The sequence below is a fragment of the Musca vetustissima genome, unplaced genomic scaffold (genome assembly GCF_032173495.1).
Source record: "Musca vetustissima isolate MV318-11 ecotype Yass unplaced genomic scaffold, APGP_CSIRO_Mvet_v1 utg299, whole genome shotgun sequence".
Classification (NCBI taxonomy): Eukaryota; Metazoa; Arthropoda; class Insecta; order Diptera; family Muscidae; genus Musca; species Musca vetustissima.
Genome location: NW_026881778.1, coordinates 8,226 through 22,974, shown reverse-complemented (window position 1 = coordinate 22,974; position 14,749 = coordinate 8,226). Strand labels below are relative to the sequence as shown.

Here is a 14,749-nt window from a genome sequence, read left to right as displayed (position 1 = left end):
ACTCCAGATCTCCAGACCGAAAAACGATATACTATTTACTATCAGTTTTTATAATAGTGTTGTTACAATTGACAAATTTGATGACACACAATTTGTTGTACAATAAATCGTACAATGTGAACATCGATTAGTGACAATAAATCTGTACCGATTACCGTTTGAATGGTAATGTTTTGATTTTGTTGACAATACAACTTCACGTGGTGGCACACAATTTATTTACTTTATTTTTAACTAAAACAATTATTTTTAATATTTTAATTAAATATAATAATGAAGGAAAAGGTAGAAATCGAAAAGGTATATAGTCGTAAGAAAAATGGAGTTGTACCCACATTGAGTAAGTCTTCATAGAGACATGTTATTTGAAAATGTGTTAATATTTTATTATTGTTTTTGTTTTTAGTGAAATTCCAAAATGGAAAATTATCCGCCTTCACAAAGGAAAATACAAATTTTACACGTTTAAGGTGTAATGAAGATAGTGCCAAGTTTGGTGCTTTATTGGCGGCCAATGGTAATCTATATCATGGAATAATTAACAATAGCGAAGCTAATGAACTGACCGATACGTATATTTGTGTTCGGAATAAGAAAACGAATAAGGTATGCTTGCTTCTAAAAAATAATGATTTTCAGAGGGATCCTTAGGAACAAGCTAATGTAAAACCGAAGGCCAGATAGTCGTTATGAGGTTCAATGGTTATAGCCATCATCGAAATGTCGAGTTAATGTCTTTGGACAAAATACATTTAAAATAGTTTAACATTAATTTAGAAATGTCTAGTTGATGAGCTGGATATCCCTCGAAGGGAGTAACGTATTGGATCCAAACATGGAAAAATTTAGATCTCAAATTAGATATCCTATGTGAAAAAACTGAGGACGCCTTAATATTTATATTCAAGCAATGTTAATGTTCAGCCACTATAATTTACATCCAGCGAGGTATAGGCAATTATTTCCAAATCCAATCCATCCAAAGCCCTTGGTCCAGACGTCATATTCATGTTCATGTTAAAGAAGCTTGGATCAATAGCCCTTGCTATCTGACCAAAGTTCTCAAGTTATCGATGTCACAGTTAGTAATTCCTGCCATTTGGAATGGAGCCCGCATTATTCCAATTCTAAAACCTGATAAATCCACTACTAATGGGGAATCCTACCGTCCGATTTCCCTTCTGTCACCAGTAGCCAAGTTTTTAGAGTCTCTATTTCTTCCGTCCCTGAAACAGCATATCGTTCTTGCTACCACCAACACGGTTTCAGGGAATCATATAGCACAATGACGGCTTTGCAAGAAATTACTTCCAAGATTGCGAATGGCCTCAATCAGCCACGACGACCTCAACGGACCATTGTGGCAGTAAAGGCGTTTGATACAAATACTTCCGAGTGATATCAAGCCTTGGCTTGCCACCTACCGTGGCCATAAATCCAATTCTCGCAAGATAAAAAAGGGAATACCACAAGGCTGTGTCCTATCTCCCATTTTGTTCAAAATGTATTTTGCGAAACTCCCCATTTCTCCACCAGATGTTTCAGTGGTGTCGTACGCCGATGACTGTAAGATTATTTTGTCCGGCCTTAACATTGAAGGCGTAAGTGCAAGAATTTCGAACTATTTAGCCACCATCACCAACTTCTTCCGGGAGCGCAATCTAAAATTATCCACTGTAAAGTTCTGAAAGCTTTGGCTGGCACCTCCTGGGGCAAGGATAAAGAAACGTTGGTAACGACTTATAAGGCTATAGGTCGTTCCATCCTGAATTATGCTGTCCCAGTCCATCCTGAATTATGCTGTCCCAGTCTGGACTTCTTTCCTTAGTGACACACAACCAAAACAACGCACTCCGAATTGCAACCTGTTGCGTTCAGATGACGAGCGTCGATCACCTCTATGAGGAGACCAGGATGCTGTAAGTCAAGCAACATAATGTGTTGTTGACTAGACAGTTCCTGCTGGCATGCTATCTGCCGTGTCGTATATTTATTTTATATTTTAGAAGAAGAAGCCACCACCTACATAGTTGATTTTTTGTTATTCAACTCACGCTGCCCTACCTTGTATTATTGTACCATGGGTCCCCCTTAAATAACTGTAACTCAAAATTTCGATATTTGCGATAATATGACACGTTTTCCAATCAAATTGGCCATAGTTCAGTATTTTTGTTCCTCATTAATTAGAAAATCTCCCTACCAATACATATCAATATTGCCTTAAGTTTCGGGATAGGTTCCATATATGGGTATCCCCCCATATTCAGACTCATTGAACCGAACTGACACTAATTTGATATTTTAGGTTCTTATTGGTTGTCGAATCTTCCTACAAAAAATTTATGACGGCATAGTCCTGATGCTGGAGGATATAAAAAGTTTTGAAAATCCAACAGGATTCGTATATATTGTTTAACCATAGATTTGTGTTTAGTCGGAAACCTGCCGGCAATTTAAACTACTGCATAGACAAATTCATGTATTCTCTTCTGCAGAACTTGTGATAATTTTAGTTTTTTCCTCGATTTATTTTTTCCAGATGACTATCATACCCATCGATCAGGTTAACTTCAAAAATACCATCTACGGAGAATTGGATCAAATCAAGAAGAGCGATCTGTCGGAACAGGTTACAAAAATGACACTATTAAAGAAATTCGGTGGTCGAAAAGCATCACGTTACGTTAACGATCAAGAACAAATGCGAATGGATATTGCTGTCGTTGAGGATAGTTTGAATCAAACAGTGAATGAATCAATGCTGCTGGATAACGAAGAAGATGAAGTTGATAATACTAAATATTTCGATAGTATACGTCCACCATGCAATAAGGATGCCGATAAAGTTAGTGATATTTATGAAATGTCCGATGTTATCCCCAGCGAACTTATGGATCGTTTGGAAGAGGAGGCGAAAACGGTTTATCAAACCAGTATAGATCAAATACCGTAAGTTAAGAAATAAAGAAATTTTTCAGAAAAATTAAATAACTTCCAAATTAATATTTCTTATATTTTTAGAATGACTTCGGAATATTTGAAACAACTAATTGCTGATATACAACAAAGTACGAGCAGTGTTGAAAATTTGCAACGTATCAAAATTATTTTATATATGGATTGTTTGCTGAATTTGATCAAATCACGTGTACGATCATTGAAGAAAGCAGAGCTTTCAAAAATATCCGAGAAAATCGAGAATAATGTACGCGATCGTTTTGCTGATCCTAATTCTAGTGTTAGGTAAATGTACTTTTAAAAACATTTTTAAAACAGATTTCATTTCTATATAATTTCGTTCTTTTTTAGTGGTTCCCGTACTGTTTTCTCTACGGAAAAGGCCCTGTGTCATTTCATAGTTATGGCACTATTAGTTAGTGGTAACTATCAAACAGATGCTGCTATTTTGTCCCAGGAACTTAATGCCCCACGTGCCAAAATAATGAAATACGCTCACATCGTATATGCATTGCCCAAATCACGTTCATCAATATTAACTTTAAAAGCACCAAAGAATGTTCCACCGCTGCCAACTAAATTTTCCCGAAGAAAGAAGGAATAACGGGGGTATATAAAAAATGGTGTAGTTAATTTGTTTAATTTTACTAATAAAAGTTTTATTTTAAACAAAATATTTTTTGAATTTACTTCATTTTTATTTATTGATAATTCAACAAAGTCTTTTGTCTGCTGGAGAATCTTTAGATATTCTATAGAATTTCAGGAAACCAATGTTTTCTTCGGACACAACAAAACAGCTAAAAGAAGTTTTCCGGTCTTAAAATTCTATAACATATGTATATGATTTTCCATAAGAAAATCTTCGCAAGAACTATTTGTCTTCTATGGGAATACCTTCCTGTCTTCCGTAAGGAAACCTTAAGGTCTTTTATAAGGAAACCTTCTGCTCTTCTAGTCTTCAATAAGAATATGTACCTTTCTTTTTTCTATAAGCAGACTTTCTGGTGCTCTAAAAATACCTTCTGGTCTTCTATAAGGAAACCTTCTGGTCCAGTGGTCTTCAATAATAAGAAGACCTTCTGTTTTTTTATAAGAAGATCTTCTATACGAGAGTTTCTGGTATTCAAGAGGAAGGCTTTCTGGTCTTCTATTAAGACACCTTGTGGTCTTCTCTATAATAGTTTGAGGAACTTGGGTTTATAACCTTAAAACCTATCTGACCGGAGTTTTTACACTCCAGATCTACCTCATTGAGATGCCGTATATAAGGTCTATCTTATATCTATAAGAATCCCTTTTGGATTTCTTTAAGAAGACTTTTGCGCTTCTTTAAGAAGACCTTTTGATCTTCTATAAGGAGACCTATTCTGCTATTAGAACACCTTCTGGTCTTCTATAAGACCTTCTTCTATAGGAACACCTTCTGGTATTCTATATAATTGTCTTTGACAGGAAGACTTTCTGGTCTTCTTTTGTTGTAGGACTTGCATCTGTTGCCATTTATGGCTTCGGAGACCGCCAGTAGATGCACGGATTTCATCGCTTTCGATAATCTGTTGACGTCCGATGGAATGACGTCTTGGATGCCATCACGATAGCGCCTGAAATCCTGGCCGTTGCGTCGCGGAGGCGGATATGCATGCCAGCAGGAACTGTCTAGTCAAGCAACACATTATGTTGCTTGACTGACAGCATCCAGGTCTCCTCATGGAGGTGATCGACGCCGTCATCTGTACACTGCTGGTTGCAATTCGGAGTGCATTATTTTGAGTTGTTTGCAAGGATCTCCATTGTGTGTCACTAAGGAAAGAAGTCCAGCAAATAATTGGAACGACCTATGGCCTTATAAGTCGTAATTAACGTTTCTTTATCTTTGCACCAGGAGATGCCAGCCAAAGCTTTCAGAACTTTATTCCGGAGAAACGGGGAGTTTCGCAAGATACATGTTGAACAAAATGGGAGATAGGACACCGCCTTGCGGTACCACTATTTTAATCTTGCGATATTTGGATTTTTGGCTACGGAACTCAACGAAGGCCTGCCACACATTAAGGTTTGATATTACGCTTGATATCACTCGTAAGGGTGGAATTTGTGATGTCGGATATCAGCTCGGAATGATCGACCACAATGGTCCGTTCAGGTGGTCGTCGCTGATTGAGGCCATTCGCAATCTTGGAAGTAATTTCTTGCAAAGCCATCGTTGTGCTATATGATTCCTTGAAAGCGTGTTGGTGGGAAGCAAGAACGAAATGCTCTTTCAGGGACATAGGCAATAGAGACTCTAAAACCTTGGCTACTGTTAACAGAAGAAAAATCGGGCTGTAGGATTCCCCATTAGTAGCGGATTTATCTGGTTTTAGGATTGGAATAATCCGGACAACTTTCCAAATGTCAGGAATTACCAACTTTGCATCGATAACTCGAGAACATTGGTCAGATAGCCCAGCCCTATTGCTCCAAACTGCTTTAACATGAACATGGATATGCCGTCTGGACCAAGAGCTTTGAACGACTTGGATTTGGAGATAATTGTCTCTACTTCGATGGATGTAAATGATAGTGGATGCAAGTCTCTTTTAAGATTCTTAGATCTGCGGATAACTGCTCGCTTGGTCTTGGATGATCAATGTATTGGCGGCAGAACTGCAGTGCACATTTTTGGGCATCAGAATGTTGGAGGTTATTGAAGGAAAAAGCAGGTAGATTTTTATTTAGAATCAGATAGACTCTTAATTGTTAAGGTGTTCTAACCATTTAGATCGCCTGTGTTCAAGGACTAGAGCATCTATTTCAGCGCTAAGCTGCGGGGTTCTGTCGTCAGCGGGGCATTCGGCACAGAAGTCGAGTCGCTTATTTTAATCTGTTCAAATTTTTGTAAATGTAAAAAAATCGGAAGTGACTATTAAACAATTACATATTTTAAAATTTACAATCTTTCCACTATGGCACAAATATTTTTCAATTCGTTCAACAATACATTTTGTTGTGGTGCGGTAGAATGAATTATTTCATTTGCCCATCATGGTACCTACTACATGGTAGTTAGGTACTGTGTCAATATAAATAATAAACAAATACATCACCCACGTTAAAAATAACAACTTACGTGACATGATACAGTGTGCATAAAATATGAATGAGGTGGAGGAGAATTCCAAAACCCACAATATTTATGCGTTGCTATGATTATTATTCAATTCCGCATAATAATGTAAAAAATAGACAATTAGAATTGCGTTGTTTTTTATTTTTTATTGATAATTTATTTTTATTATTTTCTTTGTTTTTTTTTATAATTATTTATATATGTATAAGATTAGTTAAGAATTAGGATTACTAGACATAAGAAAATAAAAAAATTAAATAAAATATCAACTGTGTTTTATAAAAATCGAATAAATGAAAAAATAAGAATAAGAAATTTTGAAAACGCTAACAAAATGTGAGTGTGTGTGAGTTTAGAAGAGTAATTGTTATTATAGGTGATTTATAATTTGTATACGCAATTATGTTTTAAAAACTCTATTTTATATTTATAGATTTAGTTTTTTATTCGTTTTATATTCTTTTTTTCTCATTTTGTTAGGTTACAAAAATACATTTTTTCCATTTCTCACATATTCGCCTTTTTATGATTTTGTTTGTTTATTGTTTTAATTATTTATAAACTACTATAATTAGAGATAATTTAAATTTCCAATATTTATGGATTTTTTTTTTATTTTTTGCATAAGAGAGAAAAAACAAAGCCACTACTTTGTAAGTTGTTGTCTTGTGGTGTTTTCTTTTTTTGTGTTTTATTGCTGCTGTAACAGCATTGAGTGATGATGGCTTGGGTTTTTAGTTTGTTGATATTTTTAGGTGATTTTGCTGTGGTGCTAATTTTAGCTAAAAATTTGTTGCTAAATGTAAATTCGCCAAAATAGTTTTGGTATTTAGTATTCTTTCTTTCACATTACAAAATTTGATCGTTTATAACCCTTTAAAAAAAAAGTTAGGGTTTGTTGTTGGAAATTAAATTTTGGAATTCTACAAAGAGTCTCTCCATCCCTCCCCTTAAAAATTTAACGAAACATCATATGGTTGTTGAAAATCAATAATAGGTGCTCTTGCATTTGCAGCTGCCAAAAAGATATTGAATACCATTTTCATACATTAATGCATACTAGTTGTTGTTGTTATCGATTAATTGATTTTCTTCTCAACTATAAAAAAACAGAACCGTAATTTTTTTCAAAATGTTTCATTTTCTATTCATAGAAAAGAAAAACAAACATAGCTTACAATTTAAAGGGAAATTTTAACATACTATCCATCCATTCAGCTTATACAGCCAAACCAAACACCGACACAATACAGTACATGGTCTTGTTTTCCCAACGCACTGTGCAGCTGCCATCGGTGTCATTGTTCCAATAACATGAACTGGCTGTATGTAGGCCGGCACCATTTTTCTGCATTATCATGGAGGTGACTATGTATTTGTAGGGCTTTTGCTCCTTGGTCAGCATACTGAGACAATTCTCCACCACCTGGCCGGTCCAGTGGTTTACCTTGTCGTGCTGGTAGGCGTTGCCACCGATGGTACTTTCGATAGCTTCCTTGATGATTTTGCTTACATCATCTACAATGAATTGGTTTTCTTCGCGTGATTCATCCATGTCGCGGTGTTGTGTGTGTTCTTTGCTCAAGACTTTTGCCTAATTTGGTGTTTTGCACAGATTTACGATTTTTTCCTTTTGATTAGCTTCACCACCAAGCGTCGTGCACGATTTTTTGTTTGTTTATTTTATTAGTTGTTGTTTTCGTTATGTTTTTTTGTTTGCAAAAACCTTCACCCGTATTTTTTGCGTGCAATCGAATTTTCCGGAACGGAGTAACTTTTTGTTTGTTGGAATGCAGTACGATAAAAACTCAAGCTTGTGGCGTTTTTTTTCTACTTGTTTGCCAGCTGTCAATTCTTCTTGATTTTTTTCTGTGAGTAATGTCAAAATTGTGCGACGTATGACAAATGGAATGTGGCGTTGCGTTGTACGCCAGCGTTTGTGAAGTCGTTGAAGGGTTTCAGAAACACAATACAAACGTCTGGGCGATTAAAATAATACAGCAACGTTTACATTTCTTAATGGTAAAACTTTTCCACTCGAAGCGAAGGCACAGTTATAGACTAACAACTGAAGGAAATCGTTATAGACGAGTTAAAGGGAGTCTTACATAGACGAGCTGAAGGGAGTCTTTCATAGACGAGCTGAAGGGAGTCTTTCATAGACGAGCTGAAGGGAGTCTTTCATATACGTGCTGAAGGGAGTCTTTCATAGACGAGCTGAAGGGAGTCTTTCATAGACGAGCTGAAGGGAGTCTTTCATAGACGAGCTGAAGGGAGTCTTTTATAGACGAGCTGAAGGGAGTCTTTCATAGACGAGCTGAAGGGAGTCTTTCATAGACGAGCTGAAGGGACGTCTTTCATAGACGAGCTGAAGGGAGTCTTTCATAGACGAGATGAAGGGAGTCTTCCATAGACTAGCCAAAGGATTCTGGTTATGCTATGCAAATTTGTCTTAAGGTGTGGCCAATCTATCTCCATGGATTGGCTGCGCATCCCGCAGGTTAATCTGCAGGATGCGCAGGCTTTGCCGCTTCCCTACTCCTATTGTGTTACGGTGGATGTGCACAGTCGAAACCGAACCCATCCTGAACCGAAGTTCAATTTTCCCTCACGCTCTCTGAGATAGGCCTCCCCCGATGGGTCAACTGCTACCCTTGCGACCATCCCCCATTCTCATTGCAAGGAGATAGACTGATAACAGTCCAGCTCGATGTAGTGAGGTTGGGATTTTGCAAGACCAACATTTTCAGCAGGAGTTCCTTGTCCACTGAAGGTGGGGAAACCAGGCTGAGAGGATCCGTATGTTTGGAATCTCAGATAGGCAGACCGCAGCAAGGTTGGCTCCTTCCCAGACTGCACCATAGCCGTCAACAGATTTCACAAGGAAATGTCTCGATTTCCTGTTCAAGAAGTTTATGACTTTGGCGCCCTTCTGCATGAAGGCACTGCCAAACTGACGATCCCCTGATCCGACCCACCGACCGAAGGGCTCCTTCAAAGAGCAACCAATGACAGTCACTAATCCTAGAAGGCTATTCAGCAAATTTCATTGCTCTGCAGTGTGGTCGGAATAGGAAGACGGGCAAGTCCGGCAAGGAACCATCGTCTCCTGAGCGCTTGCCGTTCTTGCCCTTCTTCCTATTCTGACCACTTTAGCACCAACGGCTTCACCTTTGTCGCTAGGCGTAGAATCGAGCTTTGAGACAGAGCCCTCCACACGTTGATCGCCTTTATGGATTCGGGTTAGGCTTTGAATCAAAAGTCTCCTTGGAGATTTTTGATCGAACTGTTAGATTCAGGAGGGAGATCCTTTCCATCTGGAGCTTGCGATGGATAGCGTGCGGATAAATTCTTTCGAACTTCCGTATGAATCTCATCTTGCCCTTGATGAGGTGAACCTCCCTCTCTGAAAGCAAATTCGCGTCTCGCCCCACGAATTTGCGAAGATACAAAACAGCACGTTTGTAGTGCTTCGCATCAGACACTTCTCGGGCATTTCGGAACTTTGAGCCGCTGTCCGTTGCTGTGGTCTCGATTGATTTCCCATCATCGGACATCTGTCGCAGATTGCCTCTGAAGTTTATTGTCGGCAAGTGCGGACACAGGGCCTGTTGGAGTCAGACTTGAATCCGGTTGATCAACAGGGTCTACGCTTCCTTCGTTGAATCTACAACAATCCTCCTGTGTAGACTTTGCCAGAATTGTCGTGGTGTCCAGCTCATCATCAGTTAGGGTAAGATTTAGTAGCAGTTCCTCCGGAAGACTGTCACCATTAATTCGGAGCGTAATGGCCATATTTTAATAACTTGGGGAACATGTGACTTCATCAAGACGGTGCCACATGCCACACAACTCGAACGAATATGGTTTTATTGCCTGCAACAGTTCGCGTGGAGGTCTTTCAAAGGAAAAATATTTTATTTACGTTTACTTTTTAAACCATGAAATATATAACCCAACACATTTATCAAACACAGTTATCAAAGATGCCGAAGGCGGTCATTTTGACCGCTTTCCAATTTCAAGTACAAAAGCAACTGTGCATTTAATGACACTTTTTTTTAATTTGGTGACTTTTTGTACCTCATAAAATTACGTTTATTATAAAAAATTCACCAAATTTAAAAAAAAAAGTGTCATTAAATGCACAGTTGCTTTTGTACTTGAAATTGGAAACCGGTAAAAATGACCGCCTTCGGCGTTCTAGTGTTAAATTATTATACAAACAACAAACTGGGATTCAGCCTGACTATTTTGCAAAAACAAAATTAAATTAAAACTCGCAAATAAATTCTTATTGATAATAGTAAAAGTAATACTTTTTTATTGCATTTTTTAAAGTTTTTTAACTTTTTTGTTTGTTTTTTCATTTTTTATATCACACATAGAGGAAAATTTAAAGAAATATTTTGATTATTTTTTAATTACTAAGAAATTGAACAAAACATATGAGAAAAAATCTACAAAAGCTAGAACTAACATTAGTTTGAATTATTTTCTTTTTTTGTAATTACAAATAATTTTACAAGAGTTGGTGGTTTGTTTAAAACTAGGGAAGGTGTTTTTATTATTGGAGGACATTGTAGATTTTCCTATATTGTATTGAACTTAAAGAAAACTACACAAAAATAACAATTATTAAAAAAATACAAAATAGATAACAGAAATTATACAAAAACATAGAAATGATTTTCAACAGAAAAGAAAAATAATTGAATTTGATTAAAATAAGGAATGAAAAAGTGACTGAGAATTAAAAAAGGGGGAGTAGGTAGGTAGGTCCATATAAAAAAATATGCTAACAATTATCACTGCCACACAAACATAGAAAATGGTATTACATTTTTTCATGTTTTTTTTTACATAAAATTATTGAAGAAAAAAAGTAAACAAAACTTATGATTTTATTTTAACACAACAATTTTGAGCAGAAGTTTAAAATAAAAAACGAATCTTTTTCTAAACTTATGTATGTATGTAAGTGTTGTATACAAAAATATCACAATTGAGAAAATAACGCATTTTCCTCCTTTCCGTTTAGTATAGCTTAAAAAAATGAGGAATTTTCTTGGGGTAATGCCTCTACAATTTTTTTGTTCTTGATGACAGCAGTAATGATGAAGTTATAACAAATTTCGAATATGGTAATTTATAAAAAACAAAAACAAAAAAATGAAACTAAAACAATTCAAAGGCAGTCGTTGGCATTCAAACTCAAATGAGAGCGTAAAAATATTGTAATTAATTTTTTAGGTTTTTTAACTTTTTTTGTAGGAGATTTTTTCTTGTTGTAATAATTTTTTTTAATTTTTTTTTTGAGTTTTTCTTTTTGCGCTTTTAATAGTATTTTTTGTTGTTTTGATTTTCCTTTTCATGTTTCAAGTCTTAACTTGTTGTCGTTTGTTGTTGTAAGTTAGTAAGTTGATGAAGAGAGCATTTCAAAACAATTATTAAACATTTCAAATATGCACATCATTTCAATGTTTAATAAATTTGCTAGAAAGACTTATTGTTTTAATATTTTTTTCAATACCATCATCAGTTGCATGGCAACCGGAAGTATATGGATTTTTTGTATTAGTTTTTTACTTTTTTTGGTTTTTAGTTCGTTTGTTTTTTTTTTCTATCCCATATTTTTAATGCATTTGTATGAGGAGAGTAATATGGTTACGTAGACTTTAAAATAGTGAAGTGAACCATCGGTGAATTGAGGAGATCGTAAAGTTGTCGTTTCACTATATTTAAGAAATAATATTCAAGTTACGTTTTTTTTGTTGTTTTGTTTTGTTCCACTGCTGTTGCTCCACATAGCGGTTTATGATGATCCCAGATCAATAATTAGATGACTTTGTGGTATAAATTCAGCTGCCAGAGGATTTAACAATGAATTCGCCACATTACATTCGCTGACAGCCAACGACGATAGGGCTGCACTTAATTCTTCGTTTTTCACCTTTTCCCATTCATTGATCTGTTCTTCTAGCTCATCGTCGAGCATAGCGTCTATACATTCGTTCATAAGTTCTTCGTCTTCCAGGCGTTGTAATTCCTGAAAAAATAGATAAATGTAAATTCTTTGGAACACATTCAAAAATCTGCCGGTGAACTACCAGCATGAGGCGGTACGCATTCAAAATTTATTAAAAACATCGGGATCTTTAAATGTAGACTTTGTAATGGTTGGTAAAAGGTCGAGTTGAATATCAAATTACAGACACTAGGGTAGGAACGTCAAGTTACCGAAAATTAGGATGGACTTTTACATGGCTCTCATGCACACATATGAACCTATATTGAACACTTGTTCGGATAAGGTTTTTTTATTAAGCAGATATCTGATAAGCCAACTTAGAACAACTTTGGAGCTAAAACCTCCTTCTTTATTTTTGGACGTCAAATGGATCTGCATCGAAAATACGCTGCAAAGTTTTCACCTACCTAGAATCTGGAATGCGAAATGTCCAACTCTTAAAACTTAAAAATAGCATAAAATTTATTGGGGAACTATGTAAAAACATGGACCTACTTCAAAATTCTTATGCGATGATATTTTAACTCCACGAGTAACCGGAATGCCAAAGTTAAAATATTTCTTCATATTTGCTAATAAACCATTAAAATGTCGAAAATGGGGCGTAACCCCAAAGCATGGGCCTACTTCAAAAAATTTCTTCAATAATATTTTTCATCTATGCGAAACCGGTATGTCAAAGTCTAAATTACTAAGTCGTATAGGGGAGCGATTATTTTCGTATTTTTTAGCTTATTGCATTGGCTCTGTAGTGCAGTTTTCTTTTATCTTTCCATGGAATCTGTGACCTTTCCTTTTAGCGTGAACTATCGCTTTGCTTGCTTTTATATACCTTTTGAGCTGGGGCATATTAACCATTGACGCAGATCGGCCCATAGATCTCCCGGAGAATTTTTTTCTCAAACAATCCAAGAGCTGCCTCATCTGCTTGCGCAAGTACCCATGCTTCCATATAACAGCACGGGTAGTATCAGCGTCTTGTAGAGTGTGTGTTTGGTCTGGCGGGAGGTGGCCTTGCTTTTTAGTTGCTTACTCAGACCATAGTAGCATCTTTTGACCAACACTCCTCCTACTTCGAAGTGGTAGTTTTCAAGTTCCACAGTTGTCCGAGTCTATTGAACGTCTTGCGCGTTGATACCATCAGCTTGGTCTTTTCGCCATTTACTGCCAGACCCACTTTGGCATACTCCTTCTCAATTTGTTCAAAGGTGGCTGCTACCGCTCGCAATGTTTGACTCATTATATCGATGTCATTGGCGTATGTCGGTAAATGTACTGTTTGGTGTACAGAGTGCTATTTCTTTTCACCTTTGCCTTTTTCAGCAAGATGTTAAAAAGATCACTATGGCGTATGTGATGTCATTGGCGTATGTCGGTAAATGTACTGTTTGGTGTACAGAGTGCTATTTCTTTCCACCTTTGCCTTTTCCAGCAAGATGTTAAAAAGACAAACTGTAACCTTTTTTTTAATCCTCTGTCGATGACAAAGGCCTCCGAGAGCTAAAGTTATCATGCATAGCCGTATTAATTTTGCAGGAATACCAAACGCAGATATGGCTTTAAACACGTCTGAACGAATAGGGCTGTCGAATGACGAATAGGTGGAATGTGTCGATGTGTTTTTTGTGGGTTTTTCTAGGATCTGACGCAGAGTGAAAATCTGACCAATGGTGGATTGGCCAGGCCTGAAGTCACATTGGTATGGTCCAATAATGTCATTAAAAATTGGTTTCTGTCGTTCACACAGCACGCTGGATAGCACTTTATATGCGACGATATGGCACATATCGTCTTGTCTCTTTTTTGTGCACGGCTAATGAGGTTGAGGCAAATTTTGCAAACTTTGCATCAATCCAATGTCATTGGTATCTCCCAATAAAAAAACAGTAAGGGAAGTAGTAAATTCGGACTGGGCCGACTATATGATACCCTTCACCATTTTGGGTATATCCTACATAGTTTCCTAACAGACGTCGCCTTTTCGAAAGAACATTGACATGAAATTGAACGAAAGATATATAAGAACTTTGGTGCGCCATTTCTATTAAATCGGACGAAAATATGTATGGAAGCTATATCTAAATCTGAACCGAAGCTTGTCTTAAATTTCAGGCCTTATCGTCATAATCAGGACCTCAAAGCGTACTTATGCTAAATACTTGAAAACGAATCGCGTCCGGATCCTGAACTATACTATTCCTAATTCTTTTCATTTGCCGGTCGTACAGCATACACTAATACTTACAGTTTTATCGAATTCCTCTTCATTTTCCATCCATAAATATTCGGAAAAATCTGGTTCCAAGTCATCTAAATCTGTATCGGATTCCTCTTCTATGACATAGTGTTCGAATTGATCGGACCAATCACTTGAGGGGATTTTCATCAGCATTTTGAAAACAAAAAAACTGCAACAAAGGAGAGAAAAAATAAATTGTATTCATATTTGAAAAACTCAAACCATTTTATAGATAATTTATATTACAATATATGTATGTATGGGTGTTGTTTGAAATTACGCCGAATTTTTTGTTAATCGAATTTAAGAAGATTTTTTGTTTTCTTTGGATGTCGGTATTTATTTAATTTTTTTTTTTGGGTGTCTTCACTAAACAACCGAACGAACGAGTGCTGCCTGTCTGACT

At 36.5% G+C, this 14,749-nt stretch overlaps 3 protein-coding genes across 3 annotated transcripts; 1 reads left to right on the top strand and 2 right to left on the bottom strand.

Annotated features, from left to right (window-relative positions):
- Positions 1–273: 273 nt before the first annotated feature.
- On the top strand, positions 274–3,565 carry LOC133327769 (uncharacterized). The gene is made up of 5 exons (XM_061536307.1): positions 274–340; positions 407–606; positions 2,543–2,952; positions 3,025–3,246; positions 3,313–3,565. The coding sequence occupies exons 1-5, from the start codon at positions 274–276 to the stop codon at positions 3,563–3,565; spliced, it is 1,152 nt and encodes a 383-aa protein (XP_061392291.1).
- Positions 3,566–7,290: 3,725 nt separating this feature from the next.
- On the bottom strand, positions 7,291–7,628 carry LOC133327764 (dynein light chain Tctex-type). The gene has a single exon (XM_061536303.1). It carries the CDS (start codon positions 7,626–7,628, stop codon positions 7,293–7,295), a length of 336 nt encoding a protein of 111 aa, XP_061392287.1. The 3' UTR covers positions 7,291–7,292.
- Positions 7,629–11,888: 4,260 nt separating this feature from the next.
- On the bottom strand, positions 11,889–14,528 carry LOC133327766 (polyadenylate-binding protein-interacting protein 2B-like). Its single transcript, XM_061536305.1, has 2 exons — positions 14,350–14,528; positions 11,889–12,122 (listed from the first exon to the last, which is right to left on the bottom strand). Exons 1-2 carry the CDS (start codon positions 14,494–14,496, stop codon positions 11,889–11,891), a joined length of 381 nt encoding a protein of 126 aa, XP_061392289.1. The 5' UTR covers positions 14,497–14,528.
- Positions 14,529–14,749: the final 221 nt, after the last annotated feature.

What these genes read in the sequence shown, in the direction of transcription:
- LOC133327769 (XM_061536307.1), top strand. Translation starts at nt 274, where the DNA reads ATGAAGGAAAAGGTAGAAATCGAAAAGGTATATAGTCGTAAGAAAAAT. An exon ending in ACCAGTATAGATCAAATACC is followed by an intron (nt 2,953 to 3,024) that starts GTAAGTTAAGAA and finishes TTATATTTTTAG; the next exon opens with AATGACTTCGGAATATTTGA. An exon ending in GATCCTAATTCTAGTGTTAG is followed by an intron (nt 3,247 to 3,312) that starts GTAAATGTACTT and finishes GTTCTTTTTTAG; the next exon opens with TGGTTCCCGTACTGTTTTCT.
- LOC133327764 (XM_061536303.1), bottom strand. Translation starts at nt 7,628, where the DNA reads ATGGATGAATCACGCGAAGAAAACCAATTCATTGTAGATGATGTAAGC.
- LOC133327766 (XM_061536305.1), bottom strand. Translation starts at nt 14,496, where the DNA reads ATGCTGATGAAAATCCCCTCAAGTGATTGGTCCGATCAATTCGAACAC. An exon ending in AAGAGGAATTCGATAAAACT is followed by an intron (nt 12,123 to 14,349) that starts GTAAGTATTAGT and finishes CTATTTTTTCAG; the next exon opens with GAATTACAACGCCTGGAAGA.